We start from the raw sequence: 21,263 nt of genomic DNA, 5'->3' as shown, positions 1-21,263 counted from the left end.
TCATTAAATTGGAATTGCAAGTAGATTCCTAATTTGTCAAAACCTTATGCTTCCTTCTTTTGTAACTGTGTAGTTTCCTCAGTGACATGTGAGATGTTTCAAAAGTTTTCAGGAAATGTAAACAAATATGGTTTGGGGTTTTTTTTCATCTTATGTTGCTGACTGTCTCAAAGTATTCCAGTGAAAGACTGTGTCACAATTTCCCTTTTCAGTAAGATTTGTTTGTTTGTATGTACTGTGTTATATATTCCATATGTATTTCATACAACTGTAGCATTAATTATTTTAGTTAGGTTAGCTTTTTGTGATCTTATCAACTTCCAGTTTTTTTTGGGGGGTGTTGGTGGTTTTTGGGGGTTGAATTTTTTTGTGTGTGTGAAGACAAGTACAATCATTATAGCTTTCCATTATAGAAACTGTATCCAGCTCTAATGTGTATTTTCATAACATATAGTGCACTTTCATGAATCTTCCTTCATAAGTACCATTCAGTAAAAATTACTTACTAAAATTTAAAACAGTTTTTTATTTTGGTGTCTGGACACAATTCTGAAATGAGTAGAAAGACGAAACATGTTAAGTCTCCTTCTGTATATCCAGAGGTTTTTAAAAAGTTCTAAGCTATTTTCTATTAAAGGCTTAGGAATCAAAGCATTTTGCTGGATTTGTTACTGATTTAGCTCTGTATTTGCTAGCACTCATGCTACCTCTAATATGCCATGTTACAAACACAACCAGGCGTCCCTTCATCTTACTAGTAATATAATGGTTGTGCATGTGCCACAGAATGCCTCTTGGCTTAACAGAACCATCTAGAAACGATACCCCATGTAGGTGAACCATGGCATCATTCATGAAGGACCTTCCAAAGGTCCATTAAGGCTGGTTTTCCAAAGCAGTCCTTCCTCTAGCAGGAGGAATTGACAGGTGGGTAAACCTCAGCTATGAAGAGGGAAGATGTTTCTACCACTGTGGCCCCAAGATAGTGCATCGAGGAGTAGGAACTGTGTATGTGCATCGGGACACTGTGCCACTTTCCCCTATCGGTAGATTTGTTTCACAGCCCTGTAAAAGAGGGGCCCAGTTCAGAAGCTCTTAACATATCATGGCTCATGTTCAGAGGCAGAGCTGGCAGCCAAAGTTGTTTTACAGGAGTCAGCTTCTTAAAACTGCACATCCCTCTGTTTCACATTTTGGAGTGTCATTTTTTACTTTTCATACTTTGGAATTCCTTCATGTCTTTCCCTTCAATTAGATTGCTTTTGCAGGATTTAATTAAAAACAAACTTATTTTCTCTTACAGGTCATCCGCACCTTGGATCCTAAGCAGAACCAGGGTGCAGCTCCTGAGATTCAGGCTCTGAAAAATCAGTTGCAGGAGCGAGACAGAATGTTTCATTCATTGGAGGTAGTAATCCTCATGTTTCCTAGTAGATGCATATTTCCTCATCTGTTTTTTAGGTATAGACTAATACTGTTGTTATACTTTGGTTTTAAAAGTATGCTTTTTTCGTATTTGTTTTGTAGAAAGAATATGAAAAAACAAAAAGTCAAAGAGAAATGGAGGAGAAATTTATTGTTAGTGCCTGGTACAATATGGTAAGAATTTCCCACACATTTCATTACAAAAACCCACCAAACAAAACAGGAAAGAAACTATTAATATTCTGGGTTGTTGATAACAGTATTCATTCATTTACACTTTTTGTGGGTTTTTTTTGTCTAAAAAACATTTTCCAACACATAGACACAGAAACAAATGGTTTTAAATAATTTTACGTTACCACTATGTAAGAATAAGTTCCTATGATAACCTTGGGGTAAAGGAAAAAGAACATGTTTGTTATTTTTAAATTCTAAAATGAGAAACGGCACTTTCTGGAGGGGAGGGTGTCTCAGATTGCTGTTTTGTAATTCCAGCCCTTCAGTTATACTAATTTACAGTGCTCAGATTACTTTCTTCTTTGATTCTGCACTTTCCAGTCTTCCAGTTGTTTCTAATGAAGGGGCACAAGAAAAGCAGTACAGCTTGCTTGCTGCAGGAAGTGCTCTTGAGACAAAAACCCTTTAATGTGAGAACAAATTTAGCCCCATGTAAAGGGTAAGCACAGGGGCAAGACCCTCACTTAAATTTTTCAAACCATAAGGAAGTGATCTGTGACAGCTGTACAGCTTTTGCTGGGCCTCTATGCCAAAAGATTTTTCACTTTTGTCAAATGCGTTCAAGACTTCCCTTTGACAGTGTGGCTGCATTTAAACTGTTCTTCAGATAGAAAGAATTGCTGACCTGTGTAACAGTCATGTTTCATTCTGCTTCATCGTGGAGTTCAGATTCCTCTTATCTGTCTTCCCTTGGAAAAGTTTCCTTCTTGCTGTTCTTGTTCTTGTTATGTCCATGAATAGTAAGCCAAAAATGGTACTTAAGCAGGGTGTCTGAATCCTTTAAATGTTGAAGGCGTTTTCAAATGACTAGTGTCCTTGACCGATTTCGTAAGTTAGTCCCACAGACAAGCAGAAGACAAGCCTGAGCTAAGAGCTGTGATTCAACAGCCTGTCATGAACACTAAAATGAGCATTGGTAGCTTTGTGTCTTTCTCTAATTAGCTTCTGCGTTTGTACATAACTCATCACAGCTTCCCTCATTTCCTCCTTGCATTTCCTCCTGCTGAAAACATACTTTCTCTCAAAATGTTCTCCTGCCATATGAGCTGGTATTTTCACAGAGGATGACAATACTTTAATTATTTTCAGAAGAAAAGTATGCTTCTAGCTCAACATGCTGAAGGGGAGCAGGGTGGAGAGGGGAAGCACTTCTCATTGGAAAGACTGGTCCAGTCAGTTAACACGTGTTTATTTGGAGAATCTGTGTTCAGATCTGGGACGCTGGGGGTCCTGCTTTTCACCAGTTACTCCAAACCCAGACAATGATGGGGGGGAGAGAGGAAAAAACCCCACCAAAAACAACACACAAAGAATTAAGAATATCTTAGCTTAATCCTTGAAAATATGGTGCTTCATGTTTGAAATGCAAAGTAGCTTAGTGTTGGTGAAGAGGGAGATAATAAAGACAATGTAAATGAGTAAAGTTGTTCAGTGTTATGTGTTGGTATTCACTGAGAAGTTTCTCTTTGTCCATAGGGAATGACTCTGCATAAAAAAGCAGCAGAAGATAGACTGGCTAGTACAGGCTCAGGACAGTCCTTCCTGGCTAGACAGAGGCAAGCCACGAGCACAAGGAGATCTTACCCTGGTCATGTCCAGCCAGCAACAGCAAGGTAGAGAAGCCTTGCCCTTAGAAAGAAAACTGCCCTGTGATCCAGGCCACTTCTGTTGCAAGTGACAACATTCAAGGAAAATCAGCCAGCATCCTTTCTCTTTCTCCACTACTATTATTTTACAGTTCAGGAAAGGGTTTTATTATGGTTCTCATTGTTCTGTATTGCCCTTTGCATATATTTTTTGGAGTCAATCTCTCTCTCTTTCTCTGTGCATTTTTTGAATGTGCCAAAGTTTTGAAAACATCTGGAGGAGTGCTGTATAATCTTATTTGTATGAAGCCTGGTCTCTTATGAAAAGCTTCATATGGGCTGTGTAACAATGTAAATTTCCTGTCACGGTTGATAAATTTGTGCCTATAAGGGTTGTTACGCTTTATAAGACTGTCGTTGTTCAAAGGGAATTAGGCTTTTTATTTCATGTGCTAACCTGTTGCTTCAGAAAAATGCTGAAAACTCATTACAGAAACACAAAATTAGTATATAATACCATTGTGAAATGTATTTGCTACTAAAAATATTAACGGCAATTTTTTTTTTTTAAACTCCTACATGCAAAGTTTGCTTTTATTCTTGGCATGTAATAGGGAAGTAGGATGGGGTTTTTTTCAGGTTTTTCTTTATCTAGTGGTGTTACCTCTTTTGCTGGCAGAGCTGACAATTTTCAAATGGTTTGTTCTGCTCTTCTTGATCAAGTGTATGCTTAAATACATATTATAAAGACATTGAGAAATATTTAGTAGAATGCTCTAATACGTTACTGCATCATCCTTTTAAAGAGGTCATTTGTTTTACAATTTTATAATTATGGATGAACAGTACATAATGGATCAAGGCCCTGATTAATATTGTTGATGTTATTGTATACTAGTTGTCATCCCCTACTAAAAGACTTGCTTTTAATATGTTGATTCAGGGTACAGTTGTATCAGTTGCCTTACTAACGGTACCAGTGCCTTCAGGTGAGTTTGTTGCAGGCTTTGCTGGAAATTGATTGTCATTCACTGTACTGCCTTTTTAGTGTGTAGCTGGTTATTTCTACATCAGTCATTTTAGCACCTTCACATTGATCAGTGGGGTTAGTGGTGGCCCCTATGGTTAATTTAGGTTCTGTTCCTACAGAGTTCTGCCTTTTTCCTGACTAATTCTGTGCTCTCCGTATCATTTTTGTCAAAGAATGGATGGACACAGAGGACCTGAGTATTGACCTGAGTTGAAAGTTTCATGTACATACATCTTGCAGTGATTCAGTTTTAAACATCTTTTCATTTAGAGACTGTTGGGACCCTAACATACATGCCGTCTGGTTTATAAATTTACTTTTACCTTATTTTAATGGCCTCCCAAGTGAAGACATTCTTTCATGAATATTATTAGAGAAAAGACATACTAGCATTTATTAATCATCTGAAGGTCTGTGTTAATTCACAACTTGGGTATAATGAGCAAAGGGTAATTCAAACAAGCACACCTAGATTAAAGGGTAAAGAACAGGTGAATGACACTTTGAGGTACTGTTTTATCCTCAAGTACATCATATATTTTAATCTAGGCCAAGAAATGCATTCAGTATGAGTCTGAAAAATTTTATCAGTTCTGTACCCCCTCCTACACCCCCCCCAGTAATATGAAAACAGATGTTGAAGTTTATTAATTGCATATAGGTTTGTCTACTATGCCTCACATTTAGAAAAAAACCCTATTTTCTAAAAATTCTCTTTGCTTCTTCAAGGTATGATGAGTCTGGGTTATGCTTGCAAGATTAGATAAGCTAGTGAAAATACCTTCTTGTGTGCAGAAAGGTAACAATGTAAGGGAAGTGTAGGACGATTTCTGTAGCTCAGGGAGGTGATACTCATTTTGCTGTCTGAGATACAGAATACTAAAGGGACAAGAAGTCATATGTGTTATCTGGCAAGATGACCACAGTCCGTGAAGGATGTCTTTTAGTGATCTTATTGTGCAATCCATTCTAGTAATTTGAAGAACTCTTTACCATATGCCATGTGTGAACAGGAGTGAATAAGATTGCTCCTCTGAGAGAATTTGATGTTCCTGTTTGAGATTACAGCATTTTATATCGCCCAGAGAAAGAACCTAAGAATACCTAAAGCTCCATTTTTATTTTAATCTGGCTGGCTCTGTCTGTTACCTGCCAAAGCCTATTTGTGAAAGCAAAGAATACCAGGACGTTAATGTGAAGTGTTATCTCTTAATTTTGTCTAATAATATAATTTCCTGTTGCTGTTGATTAAGTGGAGGTCTAAAATAACCTGAACAAAACCTACACACTAGAATAAAACCTCTAGCTTTTATTATTTTAACATTAGTTTTGCCATTTTTCCTCCAAAGTTTTGATGATGGGCAAGTGCCCCTAATGGTTAGGAGATGAACAGACGCTCATTGGAAGACTCATTTTTAGTTTTTGCTTTCCTATCTCTCATGGCTTCTTTTTACTGCTTGGTGGTTGTTGGCTTTTATGTTCTGCGTTGTAGTTCTGGTTGGTCTGTCCTTTCCCCTAAGATAAGGCACTGAAGCATTTTCTATAGTTCCCTTCAAGAATATGTACTTGCATTAGAGAGCAAAACAGCAAAACAAGGCTAATATTAATCTGTGCTTTATTGCACATAGTAATTTTTAGGTAAGATTGAACAAGCATTTTGTCTTTTGAGAATTCACAAACTTGTAGAAATTCTGGTATTTCCCAGAATTTGTGTTGAAGAATCTAAAAATACACTCTTTTTGCTATCCAGTTCCAGTAAGTCATTTGTTCTGTCTTGCAATGGTAATCATCAGGAATTTTAGTTCCTTGTTCTTCAACATTTTACTTCTATTATTTGCTGCATATATAAATTCTTAATCTTTGGGTGTGGATGAGTGCAGGTGGTAAACATCATAAACCTTCTCTCTCACAGGAACAGCTTCTTATTGAAAACGTTAAGCTTCATTATTTTCTTTGCTTGTTATGTAGCTCTGGAAGTAGTGTGGTATTAAGAAGAAGAAGGGGTTCGTAGTGTGACTTCAAGGAATAAGCACATGTATAGACAAGCTACCAGTGAGTGAGGTCTATTTGTCTTATCTTCAGTATTAAAAAAATATAGGCAAAAAATCCCTGTAAAACAGAATTATCTCAGTAGTTTAGATTCTTCTAATAAGCTTTTAGGAACACTTTTTCTGGGGCAACAAAGACCATTTTTACATCAAAGTGGTAGTGGTAATTACTATACCAATGCTATATCCTTTCCTGATGCACTACAGAAAAAAACCCTACAGACTACAGAGCTTAAAGATAAAAGTTTCTTTACTGATAGAACAGCTGAAGAGTTCATGAGAGTATGTTCCTGACCACTGTGCTGGGGATCCACCCAGAATAATCTTTCTGACAGATTTAATTAATGCCAATAAAAGATAACAGTTAAATAGATTAATATTTTCAGCATTCAGAGCAGAGGCTTAGTCTCTGGTCTTAAAGGATGTGTCTGCAGTTCAGTTCATATACTTCGGTGGGGACTTAAGTTGTTAGCATATCTGATCAGACATTACAGAATAAAATATCCAAGTTCTCCGTTTTCATGATAGCAACACATAACCACTTGGATCATAACATGTATTTTTCAAGTGCTGTGAAAATTGGAACAATCTAATTTAAAGGTTGTGTGTTCCACCACAGTGCAAAGGAAAATGAATTACTAGAGCACACAGCTTTATATATTGTAAAGTGAAGTAAATATTTAATAGCTACAAGATGCTTTTCATTATATCTTTGGAAATAACCAAATGGTAATCTTGTCCTGTTCTTATGTCACTTGATGTAACGGCAATGCTTCTGCAAGTTTTCTGTGGCTTTTTATTCATGTAAGGACCACCAGTGATTTTATATTAATTGTGTATGAAAGAATTAACAGTGACTGTTCCTTTTACTGCTTTATGATGCTCTTAAATAGTAAGTGATACATGCAAGCTGTCAAGAAAATTTAAAAGTATTTTGCGCTTTTAAAGTCTTTGGTATTTTAACATGTGTAAGTAGCTTTTGCTTTTCCTCAGTTTTTCCTCAGTCTAGTATATGAGACTATCCACTTAGCAGCTTCCTGGCTGATTCTAAGTGGATTTAATTGTCTTGATGTCTTGACATTTTATGTAGATTTGGTAACAAAAATATTTTCATTTCACCGCTTGATTTTCTTCTAGTTAGTGATTTGGAGAAAGACTGTCCTGAATATGTCCAATTTTTCTTTTTCTTATGAAGCAAAACAGTACCTGAATTTTACTCATTTTGTAGAGGTTTTTATTCTTGTCCAACATTTGTACTGTTTGCAAGGATTGATGAGGGATGTATTTTTGCACTCAGTCAGCTGTGGCATACTGACTTCTTACGGATTTTTGCACATGTTTTAAATAGAATGGGGATTCTGTGTTCTTCAGTAATATTGTATGGATGAACTTTGGTACCTCCAAACGAAGTTTAGCAAATTTTGCAGGCATTTTCCTCACTGGTATTGTGCAAATAAACAGCTAAAAGAGGTTACTCTGTCAGGAAATACTTTCAAGTGGTGTTTTTTCCTCTAAGCCAAGTAGTCATACTTCAGCAGTGTCACCTACAGAATAGTTCAGTAGCTGGATTATGTCTGGAATGTGATCTCAGGAAATCAAGTACTTATAAAGAAACCTTTTCAGAAGCCCTTCCTTGAAACAACGACCAGCTGATGCTAGCAGTATGATACATTTAGCATTCTGTGAAAATGAAGAGGTGAATCATTATATATAACAATTTAAATGTAAAGATCAGGTAAACAAGACATTGAGTGAAAGAGGTTTTGAACTTTACAAACTTGCAACACAGCCCAGGCACGTGTCCCCTCATAAATCTGAGCAGTCTAGCTCCCTTCTGTATGGGGAAGAACACTGCGTTTGGACTTTGTGCCTTTCAACAGGAGGAAGTGTAATCTTGCATTATCTCATAGGTGAGTGCAGGAGCAAATAACGAATCACACTTGCACTCAGAACATCTCTACAAGCCAAACCATATTATTGGCTTGTGGCAGATACCAGATTCTAGGTAGGATTCTAGCCATACCTCCAGTTTGTCACTTTCAAGGAACGAAGAACTTGTCCTGGCATGACTGATTACCTTGCCTTGCTCCCTCTGGAAGTCCAAAAAAGGAGCAGAAGCCTGGCAGTGACTCTGCAGGCTGAAAGTAAAAATAAGGGATGACTTCTTCAGCTTGGAGGTGGAGGAGACTGATGCAAGCAACTATTTAAGTACAAAACTCTGAAGAGCAGTATGTCTTTCACCATTTTGCTTTTTGGTGTTAATTTGAAAACAATGAAACAGAACCTGAGCTTTTGGAGCTGGGCACGGTGGGTTGGTAATTAATTTTGAATTGCAGTTGATTAAGTATTAAAGGCTTTACCTATGTGAATAAGGCAGAAGCTATCGTTATCAGCCACAGCAACTTCAGACTTCATCCATGTGGTACAGTGAGGCCCCAGAGATTTTGGCTCTGCTGCCAGCTTCATTGTACCATTCGGAGATGTTGAGGACGTAATAACTCTGTCCTCTGTTTTTTATTGACTTGACTTCGGTGGATTTGTTGAAATACTGGGACACAAAGTTAATTTTTTTACAAGTATCAGCTCATTGAATTAGGTAATAAATGACTGTTGACTGAGGAGTTCTAGGAAACACGGCAAACCGTAAAGTCCTGTGGGGCACCAAGGCAGCACTGGGCAGTACAGCCGAGGCAGCTTCCCAGGCAAATTGATCTGGTTTCAGGTTGTAGCCCGTGGGTCAGCAGGAGCTCATGACAATTGAAGTCCTTGCCTATTAGTTGTGGAGGGGCGGTTTTGCTGTGAACTTTGCTATGGCCCTGGATTCTAACCTTCACCTTTAGGCCTTGCCAAGGTAATGCAGGGCTGTCCTGAAGCAGATGTCTGCATTAGCTGGTTCTGGTGGCAAGTGAGGAATTTCCTCTGCTGCTGTTTGCTGTGTGCATAAAGTCATTTGGAAGACTGCGTATTGTGCAGTCTCTGTTGCACTACATGTCAATTCCAGACTGAAAGCAGGTTCCGTTTGTCAGATAAAAATTTCTTGCTGCTGTCTTGTTGCTTTGGATCTCACAGACTGATCCATACAACATGAAAAATATTGCTAATAGAGGGAAATCCAGGACAGCTGGGAAGCCTTCCTTGGCTGTTGGTGCCTTTATTCATTGCTTCACATTAGAAAGGTCCTTTACTATCAGATGAATAAGTTAAAGGAGTATCACGTTTCAGAAAGAGGAACAGTTATTCTAATCATTACAAAAGTAGTCATTTGTCAGCACTTCGAAGAGCTGTTAACTACTGTAAGATAGCACAAATCTGAAATACTGCAAAAGCAATTATTTCCACAGGTATAGGATAGCTTATTCTGCAAATGAAACTTGAATGCCTAATGATTATCCCTAATGTTAAGAGAAGAGAAAATCAACATAAAAGCCAATTGTTAGCATGCTTATGAAAATGAGCAGAATTTTAAGAAAAAATCCCAACTGTTGTAATATTTATGGAGTTATACAATAGTTACAGTGAAACCATCTCAGACTTTTAAATTGGATTTGAATATAACATTCATTATGCAATTTAAAATTCTGTGAAACGGAGAACATAGTTCTCAGTCATCAAAGTATGCAGGAGAGTAAACCTATTCCATGGAGGTACTGGAGGTTTTGAGAGAGATTTTGAAGCTTTTATATAGCAGTGTCCCTCAGAACTTTGCATAGTTATAAGCATGACATTATAAGGGCACTGTTCTTAGAATTTATAGTCCACCTTGTATTCTCTGGTTGTAAGAGTTATGAAAATGCAAAGTGGATTCTTGGTTGAAAGGCTTCTTTAAAAAAATCTCAAGGAAATACCATGGAGAAAGACAGAATAGGTGCAGAAAGAACAAACTTTAGCAGTTAAAGCTAGGTAATGAAGCTAGGGAATCTGCCGAAAGAGAAATCTGGAAGCAATTGTTTCAAAGCAGAAGCTTGGCAGAAGTATTTTGGGAAGAGTGTCTGGTGTTGGACTTGGAAAGTGAGTAGACCGCATTGGTCTGATAGTGTTGGTGGTGGCGTTAGAAAGTACTGCTTATGGACAGCAGGGTCTTGGCTGCAGAAAGCCTGATTCACTTTAGGATCAAACCTGGATTGAACAGGAAAAAAGTAGTTGCTCAGAGAGGACATGGGGTTTTTTGTGGGCAGGGTCTTTTAGGGGTGAGCAGCGCCCTGAATTCGAAGTTCCTGCGTTGGTAGGTACCTCCCAGCTGGCTAGGTGAATGAAAAAGGCTGCCGTCCCTTCTGTGGCTTCGATGTGCTGGGGTTGTCCCAGTCGTGTCTGTGTGTTGAAGAAACAAGACGTCAGTGAGAAGTTAAGGAAGACTTTTAAGGGACAGATAACCACTTGTAATGAAGTAGAGCTAATGGGATTAGGCCCTGAATGTTGAAGGGAAATGCGTCAGGAAGAAACAATCCCTCAGGCTGACAATGAACCTTCACTTGTAGTGGGAATATTTTGGATTGGCAAAGGAAAGAAGTAGGAGAAAGTCACTCCTCTATAGACACATCATCTGCTGCATTAACTGTCTCTTTCTGAAGATGCTGCAGAAGCAATGACAGATTATGCTGAGTGAATTTACCCTCATGTCTTGCAGCTCTGTTGTCTTCTGAAGTGTTGCCTCAACAGGTAGCTTTAAAATATATTATTTTTGAGGAGTTCTCCAAGAGAAAGGAATTGACAAATTTTTTTCTGTGATGATTAGAAATTTCTAGTCAGGAAACAACACTGTCAGATGAATTTGTTGCATCCTTGAAAGAGGATACACTGTCCTGAGTTTACAAGACCTCTCAAAAGTACTGTTGACTCAAAGCAAAACCTCAATGTCATCTCCATTTATGTGCAACAGGACACTTGAAGTGCTACTAAGTAACGTCTGAACTAAGTTACAGCCGGGTGAGACTAACAGAGTAGACTACATTGATTTATGCACTATAGCATAGATACATGCTTATACAGCTTGAATGTTTTTTTTTAATAGGCTAACTACAGTGATCATCACATTATTAACTCTGATTTCTATAAGTTTATGCACCCCAGCAGCGCCAGGCAAGCTTAACAGATTATGATTGCTCAAATACACTCTCAAGGTCTTTGAATGTGTTGAAAGTGTTAATTTTTAAACATTTTATTTCATTTGCTTTATGTCTATTTGGTTTTCAACTATGGCTTGTATTCTGTGATGAGAAGGAAAAGAGGGATGTGCAAGCTGCAGGACTTACAGCAGAAAGGCAGATATTTTTTTGCAGTAAGTCCTCGAGTTCAGCTATAAATACTCTTTCTTATCTATTTAACCTGGATTTGCCCTCATTTTTGACCAGTGCAATACTAGGAAGGAGGAAGTGGGGAGAGAAACAGTTTGCATGCTTTGATTTCGGTCTGGTGAAGCCATTTTGCTCTTTGCAGTATCAATCACAGTGAGTGCAATGTGAAAATGAGAACAAGCAGTTAGTGCTGTGCCATGCTGTGCGGGGATATTTGTGTTACTTGTGGAAGCTGAAATCCCTGTAGCTGGTTTGTAAAGCATTCCGTTCCAATTAGAGTGGCCAAGGAAGAAGAGAGCGCATCAGCAAGGATGGAGAAATATGCCAGCCTCTCCAGTTCTCTTCCAAACTTAGATTCACTTCCACAGCATTGTGATGTTCTCTTTGGGACTGCTCAGTGGCTTCTACTCAGCTTATTTCAACAAGAATACATATAATGTTCTTGCAATTCGAAACTGTATTCTCATGCAATGAATAGAACTTACCAGTGTAGTGTGGCAGTGATGCTGTTGTAGCCTCACACACAGGATGAGCTTTGACGAAACAAACACTTAAAGTCTTTGAATTGTGCTCAGAGCTCAAAGGCTCAGAGTCATTATGACCCTGATTGTCCTCTAATATATAACCACACGCCGTACTGGACAGGCACCTTTCACTTTATATTGCTTTGATTTTTTTAACTGTTGTACTCACAGACAGCAGGAATGCCTGAAATGTTTTCACTGCTGTGTACTTCTTCCGTAGCTGTGTTAATTGATAATGGTGCCTTGAAGGGCTTTTCTCAGAATTGTTTTAAATTTTTCTGAATTATGTCTAAATTTAGGTATTGTTTAAGGCTGTTTTGCTGCTCTTTACAATTACTGGCATGTAACCTTCCTGTTAATTTGAAGAGTGGCTCTGGCAAGGGGTTTTCCCCATGAATTTGCACGACTCCTAAGTAGAAACAGCCTTACTAAACTGCTCTGAAAAATACCTGTTCTGTGCTCTGGGTTTTTTTAAAGGTAATATGTTATCTGCTTTTTAACTTTCTTCTTTATTCTTTTATTTGCAGTGATGTGGTTGCATGACCTGCAGCATTATTGTAACAGGGACTGTTCAGTGCATGACTTGCTTTTCTGTCCAGACTACATAATCAAAACTTAACCAGTTCTACACTTAAGACTCATGGCCATCTGATTTCAAAGGGAGATCTACTTGCAGAGAAGCTTACCATCCTGGGGAGTGGCTTTCCCATTTCCCACTTCCATTTACTCTTTCTCTTCACAAAAAGTCTCCTATGAGGCTAGGAGAGAGGAAATCCAGTATTCAGAACTCAACAGGAGGTGTTCTGCAAACTGACAGAGCATTGTCAGCTCTCCATTTTATTTCCACCTGTCCACTTTATTTAATTCTGATTAACAGTATTAACACACAGACTTCCTGCAACTTTTTCCTATACTGAACTATAAAAATCTAGTCTTAATGAGTTCCTAGAAACATCTTTTGGTTGCTGTTAAAATTTCAAAGCACCTGTACCCTTAAAGGATCCACTTTGAATCTTTAAATAATTAAAGCAAAGCGAAGGAGGTGTCTTACCAGGAGAAATGACTAAGGAATTGCTGCTTGGCTTCCCATCTTCCTTAGAAAACCAGGCAAGGTTCATCTGATAATCTCCGAGCCAGGCAAACTACCGGGTGGTATTTTGTTCGGACACTGCCTGCTTCCTTACTATGTATATACACAGTAGTTTGTGGCTGTTGTATTTTCCTCTACATTTTAGCTGTGTTGTCAGTTCCTTTCAGAAACTTTTTTTCCAAGTCTGTGTACAATTGTTAAAACAATCTGAGGAAAGAACGTGAATGGAGATAAGTATGAAAGCCGTCTACACTTTCAGTATTATGCAGACTGTCCTTGCCAGTTTATACTTCGGGTCATTTATCTTTCACCTGTACTATTTTTTTTTCTTTTCTTTTCTTCTCCTTATAGCAGTCTTAGCTATTTAATTCCCAATTGCACTAGCTTGGCTGTTTCTTTGTATTATGAAGTCTAGCTATAAGAATTGCCATATGTAGACAGTGTAACTCAAAATGCTTTGTACTGCCTATATTAATTTAAAAAGCTACTTATTTAATATTCTTAAATATCTGCACATTTGTACTACTGTATCTTTGTTTTGTATTGGACATCCAGTACTGGCAAGATTCAGAATACGATGGGGTGCTGTAGTGTTCGAAGTTAAGAAGTTTATTGTATAGGAGTTAGTATGTAATGAATGGGAAAGGGGGCTTCGAAGCCATAGGAGTTGCTGGAAAATCTGAAGAGAGTCTGAATGATGAGTACTGTTAAGTGGTTTGGCTGAAGTCTGGTTGCAGAGAAACCCCATTCTTGCTCACTTGGATCTTAATCCTGCAAAAATGTAAACGCATATGTACTCTGCTTACTCCAAGAATGGTTTTGCTTATTCAGGCCACAGCGTAACTACCAGCCCTGTTTTCCATGTGAGCACTCCCATGCTGGAGGAATATTGTGTGCACTAGTCTCTGCAGTCACTTCTGGTCACAGAAACCAGTGCACGCCTCGTCCCTGGCCTGTCAAGTGGGGCTCTGGGCAGAGCTGCACCACTGCACATGTTCAGTCCCTGGGGATCATGGTGCCTTGCTGTGTCTGGTAGCCACCGGCCGGGTATTCCTGCAGCAGAGACAGCAGCACTTTCATCAGACTGAGACCAACAGAGGGCTAAAGGATTTGTGTCTTTCCAGGTCCTAGCCATCGATCCCTTCTTACATGTTCAGGGCAAGCATTCTTAGAAAAATTCCTTTTTGTTGAGTGTTAAAGGCATGATTTGTTTCTCATTTGCAAGTGCTGCTCTGGCTGGGACAGCATCCTGCCCCAAGACAGTTGGGTGCAGGAGCCCCGAGGTCAGGGGTTCTGTGCAGGGCAGGAGGGGATGTCTGTGTTTACCTGCCTGCAAGGTGTCCCACGGTGGAGCTGAGCAAGTGATCTGTGCAAATTAGAGACTAAGTATCAGTTGTTGTTGAGCCTGAAGATGTTTGTGTGTCAGTGTGTTTAGCTTGGCCAAATCTGAGTTCGCTAATGCAATAGAGAGATGTTAGGTGGAGCCAGTAAGTTCCAGCGAGCGGGCTGGCTACTGTAGTTAGATTAGCCTAGCATCTCTGTCATGAAGCTCACAGCTCAGAGGTGATCTCCAGCATGTCTCTGATGTACTAACTTCATTTGTGCTGCATAGAAAACTTTTTATTTTTTTAATAGCAGCTTGTTTGACAGTCCTGAATTAAGTGTTGATCAATTATCAAAGTAACTATTTGTAAAGTTGCCAGTGAAACATTTTCTGTAAAAGAATGGATACCTAGAGTGTCAAAACATTAATTTCCCATTTCAGTTCATCTACAAATTGTGTAACTACCAGATTGTCATGGTAGCAGTGTTAATATACATATCTGTATATAGACAAAAAAAAAATACTCAGTAACGATAATTGGAATCAAAAGTTTTAATATTTTTTCCCAGTTAAATACACTAATGCTTCCAAGGTGACAGAAGAGTGTACAGTTGTTAAACAAGTTGTAAATAAATGCTTATATAAAATGTAGGTGCTTGTTTTCCTTTATTTGGTACCTGGTTATAAAATGAGGCCAGCGCACAGTTCAGGTCACAGTTACTGATGTGAGTCTGGAGTGCTGTTCTGCGGTGTGAGATGACGGTAGCTGGTGGGAGCTGCTGCAGCCAGGCAGTGACCAACGGGGACCTCAGTGGAGTGGGAATGACATGGATAATGCAAACCTTGCCCTTGAACACACTTTGAATCAGTCACTACAGGACTGCCGGGGAAAAAAATGGAGGACTTTTTACAAAGCATGGCTACACCTGGGCTGTCTGATTCCTACATACACGAATGGCATCTTGGACACACGTTTTCTGGGGCTGTGTGGGGGAGGGTGGGTGGCAGGTACGTAGCAGCAGGGAGGACACCAGAAACCACAAACCTCCTCACTTCTGCTGGGAGGCATCGCATGTGGGTGCCCCATCACAGCAAGAGCTGCCCGACATGGTTTGCGTCTTAAAGGGCCAAGGCTGAACAGACAAAGACGTTTTCTCTGGCTGATGGAAGTTTATTTGCAGAGGTAGCTAAAGGTGGGGGGAAAACCGCTGCTAATAGGGACAGAAACATCTGTCCTTCCTTCGTGTGCTGATAAGCGGCTTTGCCATCTGGGGTGGGAGGATAAGGTGCTGTCAGACATGGGTAAACGTTGCTAGTTGTGAACGAGAAGGTAGCAGCATGCAAGAAATAGTGAGCCTTTTGGCGTCATGCATGGTGCTGGGGCTGCGAAGGATGCAGGAAGATCCTGCCACAGCCTTTCAGGGGCTGCTTTGTAGAAGGAAAAGAGCAAAACCGGGAGCATCCCCTGCCTGCATCCCTGGTGCCAGCTCAGCCCCAGCAGCATGGCTGTGGTGGTAGCGGGAGAGCCCACGGGGCTGGGGGCACAGCTGGGGTGAGGTATTTGCTGGCTGGGGAGGGCAGGAGAACCCCAGAAGTCTCCCAAGCCACAGGCAGTGTAAGGTGGACATGGGGAGTTCCCAGAGCTTCACCTCCAGGTGGTAGTGCTCACTCCAGTCCTCTGCCTCCCTCAGTCGCTCCTCTTCACCTTGGTCATTACTGCAGCATCTCCTGCCCCCAACCGCCATCCCCTCTCTTGTCCTATCATTTTTCCCCCATTGCCAGCTGCTTTTTCCTTTTGCTGTACTTTTTTCCGTCCCAGTCCACCCCCTACCATACCCCAGCCCTGCTCTGAGACCTGCATCACAATCCCTTGTTCCTGCCTCTGCTCTCCCTTCCCCATCCCTCCAGCTCCTCCACATCAAGTCCTGCAAGGGAACTGTGGCCACCTTACCCCTTCACAGATGCTGGCCCAACAGAGAAGCGGCAGCACTGCAGGATGCCTCCCACTGGTGCCTCTCCGACACACCCCACAGCTGCAGGGGCTGCTTTTACCACCGTATTGCAAATGTGTTTATCCTTGTGCTGCATTAGATGTTCTTGTGGGAGGCAGCAGCCGCTGCTGTGTTAAAAGGACACGTGGCGGAAGCACAAGTGAGAAGCCGCACGGTTCCTTTTCACAGTTCCCCCTTTCAGATCTTTTTGCCCACGAGTAACTCTGAGCGCTATGCTGCGCACATGAATACCTGCAAATCAATCTCTGCGTGCATTGGCCTGTCTCGACCCTTTGTGCAGCAAAGCAGAGCCCAGAACGTGTGCACCCCACCGTGCTCCGCAGGCAGGAGCCAGCAGACCAGCGGGGCTGCAGTCCTTGCGGCCGAGGGCAGAGCCACACTGTGCTTCAGCACAGGACACGACAGCACAGCAGTGCGGAGCTTCCACCAGTGCTTCCACCAGTGCTAGGCACGCATACGTAGTTCCCTTTCCTGAGGAGCTAGGAGAATAAAATGGCCTCAGAGCAGCAGGGAGCCCCATTTATTTGGCAAAGCAGGTGGATCCAGAAGTGAATGTCCCGTATGCCAGGGAAGAGCAAAGGAACATGAAGTGATGTAACTGGAAAACTCTTCACACACCAGATGTATCCACTGCTTCCCCGTTTCGGGTGCTCCCAGAGCCCCAGGAGGCAGTGGAGCATCTCTGCCACCTGGGCCTTCTGGCTGGTAACAAGACAGTTGCCTTTACTCCTTCCCCGCAGACAAGCATCTCAAAACTGCAATGTGCACATGTGTAGAGGTTTGGTTTCTGGGCCAAGTTACTCACAAGCTACCTGGGAGCACAACTCTACGCCAAGAAGGAAAGTCTTACAAACCCTTCCGAAGGGGGGCAGGGAGGAAATCCTAAAACACAACTAACCCCCACCCCCAACACATCCCAGGGAATCAATGAAGGCAGTCATGGCAAGTGCAAATAAAACTTGAGGTGGATGGAAGTTAAAATGCATTTTCACTGTTCATCACACCACCTTGTACAAGTCTTTGGCATTGACCCAAAAACGAAAAAAACAAACCGAAGCACCAACCAGATCCCTGACTAAAGCAGATCACAAACTACAAACAGAATTAGTGCAACTCCATGGACAGGCCGGTGGGGCTTGTTCCCCAGCACTCTCAAATGAGTCTGCACACCCCTTCGACTGCTACAAAATACTGGCAAGGACGATAAGCCCTTCTGCCAACGCCCTCCCCCAAAAAGGCTCTTTGGCAGTCCTCAGCAGCTGAAGACTGACAGCAGGATGAAAGCTGACAGCGCAGTACCGAGATGACACAGCCTCTGGTGCACTGTCGGTGACGCGGGGGATGCCGTGCCAGAGCAGCACACAGGCACAACACCCAGCTGAAGCTGATCACCTGCACCTCACAGGCAGCCTGGGACCTGTCCCAGCCCAGCCATGAACCTGCACATCAAGGGTGTGTATATTCAGCATCCAAACCTGGGTGAGGGCTCCCACCAGCTGCACCAAGTGCATGGACCTCTGATATAGGTGTCACTGCACTCCAAGAATTGCACAAGCGCCAAGGACTAAGGCTCCCTTTACTGTAACAGTCGTGTTTGTGTTGTGATGAGGTTTTGGGGTTGCTTGTGTTTGTTTGTTTGGGGGGGGGTTGTGTCCCCTCACAGGGAAAAGGCAATCCCCTTACAGGATTCTCCTGCAAAGTTCCTGAACTCTACTTCCATTGTAGACCACAGCACCTTGAAAATAAACACAAATGTTTTGAAAATACCCCCAGAAATACTATCCCAGCAAAGCTTACTCTGTGAAGGAAAGGATGGCAGACTACCCAGTAGCCATTTCCTGTTATTCCTAAACCTACAAAAAAAACCCCAAACAACTGAAGATCTGTTAAGAATTAATGTGATGCCCAAGAATACCTTTAAATCTAAGTCAGCGTATCTTCAGTCTCTAAATTAAACAGGGCAATACTGGTTTGCATCCTCTTCAGAGCAAGTGTGGAAGTCACACGATGCAGGCGTCCTCCGGAGAACAGCCATACACCTATTCTAATCAAGACCACACTGAGAAGAGCCTGTTTTATAATGCATCTTGTTCTATGGAAACTTTGTTTCACCTACCTGTGAAGACTTTAGGATTAGATACTTCATCACATGCCTAGGCATCTGGTTTTAAAACATGTTTATGTAAATCACCCAGATTTCTACATGACCTGATTTTGTATACAGTTGGAATTAAAGACAGCTGCTGAAATTTCTAGAAAGAAGCTGTCTGGAGAATACATCAAAAACAAAGAAAAGCAACTGAGCAACAGTCTTGAAAATGCTTTATTGAACCGTGTGTCTTACTGTAATGTGCAGATGTGTTTGAAAAGACTACAGCTTGAAAAAGTTTTGAAAATCCTCAACAACCAATAAAAAAAATTCCCTACTGGGGGTAACTCTCAGAATAACAGGCCTCATGTAAAGTTTCCCTTGAAACATTTTCAGTTGCAGAGACTAAAAGAAAGCAAAGCTAGTGCTGCTCTACACAGAAACAATCAAGATTTGAGGATATTTAAAAAAAAAAAAAAAAAAAGGAATGGAACTCAAACTTCAGTCTATGGGATTGCTTCTTTTGTGGCTCTTATTTTGGATTAGCATACACGTCACAGTTCTGCTGAGAACACCAGAACACCATCTGGTGTTCAAGTCTGTAAATTTACTCTAAAACGCTAGCAATGCTGCAGAGATGGAAGGATACAGAGAAAGAGAGAGGGGGTGAGGTGAGAAAGACCTGGAAAACCACCATTATGATATAAGCCTAGTTTAAGTTTTCATCAGAAGCTGTGTGCACTTTTGGGGTTTTTTTTTTCCTAACTTTACATTCAAACAAACCCACCAAAAAAAAAAAAAAAAAAAAGAGGAAAGAAAACCAAAATCAAACATACCCCTTCTGTCCTTCTCTTGGGGCTATTATAAACTTCCATGCACAAGGACACCATACTCTCTTTTCTTCCAAACCAGTAGGGTTAACAGTATAGGCATGTAGGTGGCACGATTCAACTAAAAGGCTTTTCCAACTTTTTTATACCAGCAAAAATAACCAAAAGAAACAATAAATAAAAGGTGCTAAAGTTAGCAATAAGAATTCAACTGTAATATACTGACAATGCGGGAATCCAAATCCTCAAGCTCTCCTGATACTGATAGGTCTCTACAAACTATGAAGCAAATACATAAATAACTCAGAATACGATTGAGACTGTGAAAAGCTTTTTGAACTAAGACAATATGATCCAGGTTAACTTTTTTTTTTTTTTAAACACAGTGAATATATAAATTGTCTACACCTGAACAAAACATATTTAACAGTTAAAAATTTTAACAACCACAAAAAGGAAAAACTTTAAACGAAAGTGAACATAATTTGATTTTAGGGCACACAAAAGCCCCTTGCAAGTAGCTTCCAGCAGTGGCCTTACTGTCACGTCTCCTACAGATGCATAAAATAAAGTTTAACTCCACACTGAGGTGATGGCTAACGGGGCAACATAATGGTCACATACAGCAAAATGCCACACCCTGGTCATAACAATATATCACACTGCAGTTTCCATCCTGTGCAGGAACAGCACATAGAGATGTCATTCTGTCATATATTATTCAAAAGCTACTTCGTGGTCAAAAACTGCTAGTCAGCACTAACCTTTTTGTCACGTAACCTTTGAATAATGGGAAAGCTTTGGGTTTTATAGTTTTACTCCTTGTAATTAAATTTTTAAATGACAAGGTCACTAAAACTCATGCACGCTGCAAAAAACGTCATGCAGTAGTTAAGGTAAACCATCCAAGCAGTTTTTATTCATTAATATTCATAAATACACACAGCAGCTTCATTAGAGATTTTTCATTTTTTTCCTCTTCAGTTTGAATGTGGAGTATTAGGAGAGCCTTTTGCATGTCAAGGTACAGGACACAGAGCTTTTTGCTCTGCACTGCAACCTACATTTACCTGCTAGAAGTAAAAATTAGTTAAGTGGAAATGATTATCATATATATCTTTTCTCTCTTTCTTTTGAATGTACACAATGTAACAAGAGTGACAGACCTGAAATTACAATCACCAAAACAAACCCAAGATAGTTGTCCACTTTCATTGGCAAATACAGCACAGAGGACATTGTCTGCAAAGTGGGATGTCATCAAAGAGGAGGTGGAGGAGGCTCGTTTCCTTTATTACTCTCTTTTAAATTTAGGTTTTCTAAAGCAACATCTAGAGGCATAATATCTACACAGCCCATAGCACCAAAATCTGCAATCTCCCCCCGCTCATCCTCATCTGAGGAAGAACTTTCTTCCCGCATCAAAGTGGACAGTAGAAGCTCCTGAACAAACAGGCTGCAGTCTGCCCGTTCACTTTCCATTGACTGACGCTCTGCTTCTGACATCTTCGGATCATTCAACCTGTACAGCAAAGGAAGAGAAGACAGGCAGTTGGTGAAAGCCTTTTTCACCTGCGGCACTACTGACAGGCACAGAAAGGCACTCGAAAACCACCCCAGGACAGTCCTGCTTGCCATTTGTACAGCTCTGGCAGTACAACAGGCGTGCAATTAACAAACCACCCTTTCCCTGTTGCTACGGCAGCATTGAAAGTGGAGCCCAAAGCTACAGGAAAATAAAATAAAAAAATTTTGCAACATTTCCTGCTATTCAGGA

The 21,263-nt window shown here is 40.7% G+C and overlaps 2 protein-coding genes across 7 annotated transcripts in view; one reads left to right on the top strand and one right to left on the bottom strand.

Moving 5' to 3' along the window:
- The window catches only part of HOOK3 (hook microtubule tethering protein 3), a 94,108-nt gene extending 78,902 nt beyond the window's left edge, over positions 1–15,206 (top strand). For 2 of the 4 annotated variants that reach the window (XM_080372039.1, XM_080372042.1), the window contains 4 exons: positions 1,304–1,408; positions 1,528–1,599; positions 3,139–3,275; positions 12,669–15,206. In XM_080372039.1, the coding sequence (XP_080228165.1) occupies positions 1,304–1,408; positions 1,528–1,599; positions 3,139–3,275; positions 12,669–12,684 (330 nt within the window). In that variant the 3' untranslated portion in view covers positions 12,685–15,206. Of the gene's footprint in view, positions 1–1,303; positions 1,409–1,527; positions 1,600–3,138 lie in introns of all 4 variants that reach the window. The other 2 variants (XM_080372041.1, XM_080372040.1) reach the window with 2 other exon arrangements.
- Positions 15,207–19,128: 3,922 nt separating this feature from the next.
- Positions 19,129–21,263, bottom strand: part of KCMF1 (potassium channel modulatory factor 1) — a 56,216-nt gene continuing 54,081 nt past the window's right edge. For all 3 annotated transcript variants that reach the window (XM_080372059.1, XM_080372061.1, XM_080372060.1), the window contains exon 7: positions 19,129–21,008. In XM_080372059.1, the coding sequence (XP_080228185.1) occupies positions 20,747–21,008 (262 nt within the window). In that variant the 3' untranslated portion in view covers positions 19,129–20,746. The remainder of the gene's footprint in view (positions 21,009–21,263) is intronic.

This window comes from Falco punctatus (genome assembly GCF_963210335.1).
Source record: "Falco punctatus genome assembly, chromosome: Z".
NCBI classification, from domain to species: domain Eukaryota; kingdom Metazoa; phylum Chordata; class Aves; order Falconiformes; family Falconidae; genus Falco; species Falco punctatus.
This window is presented reverse-complemented; position numbering and strand designations above follow the sequence as displayed.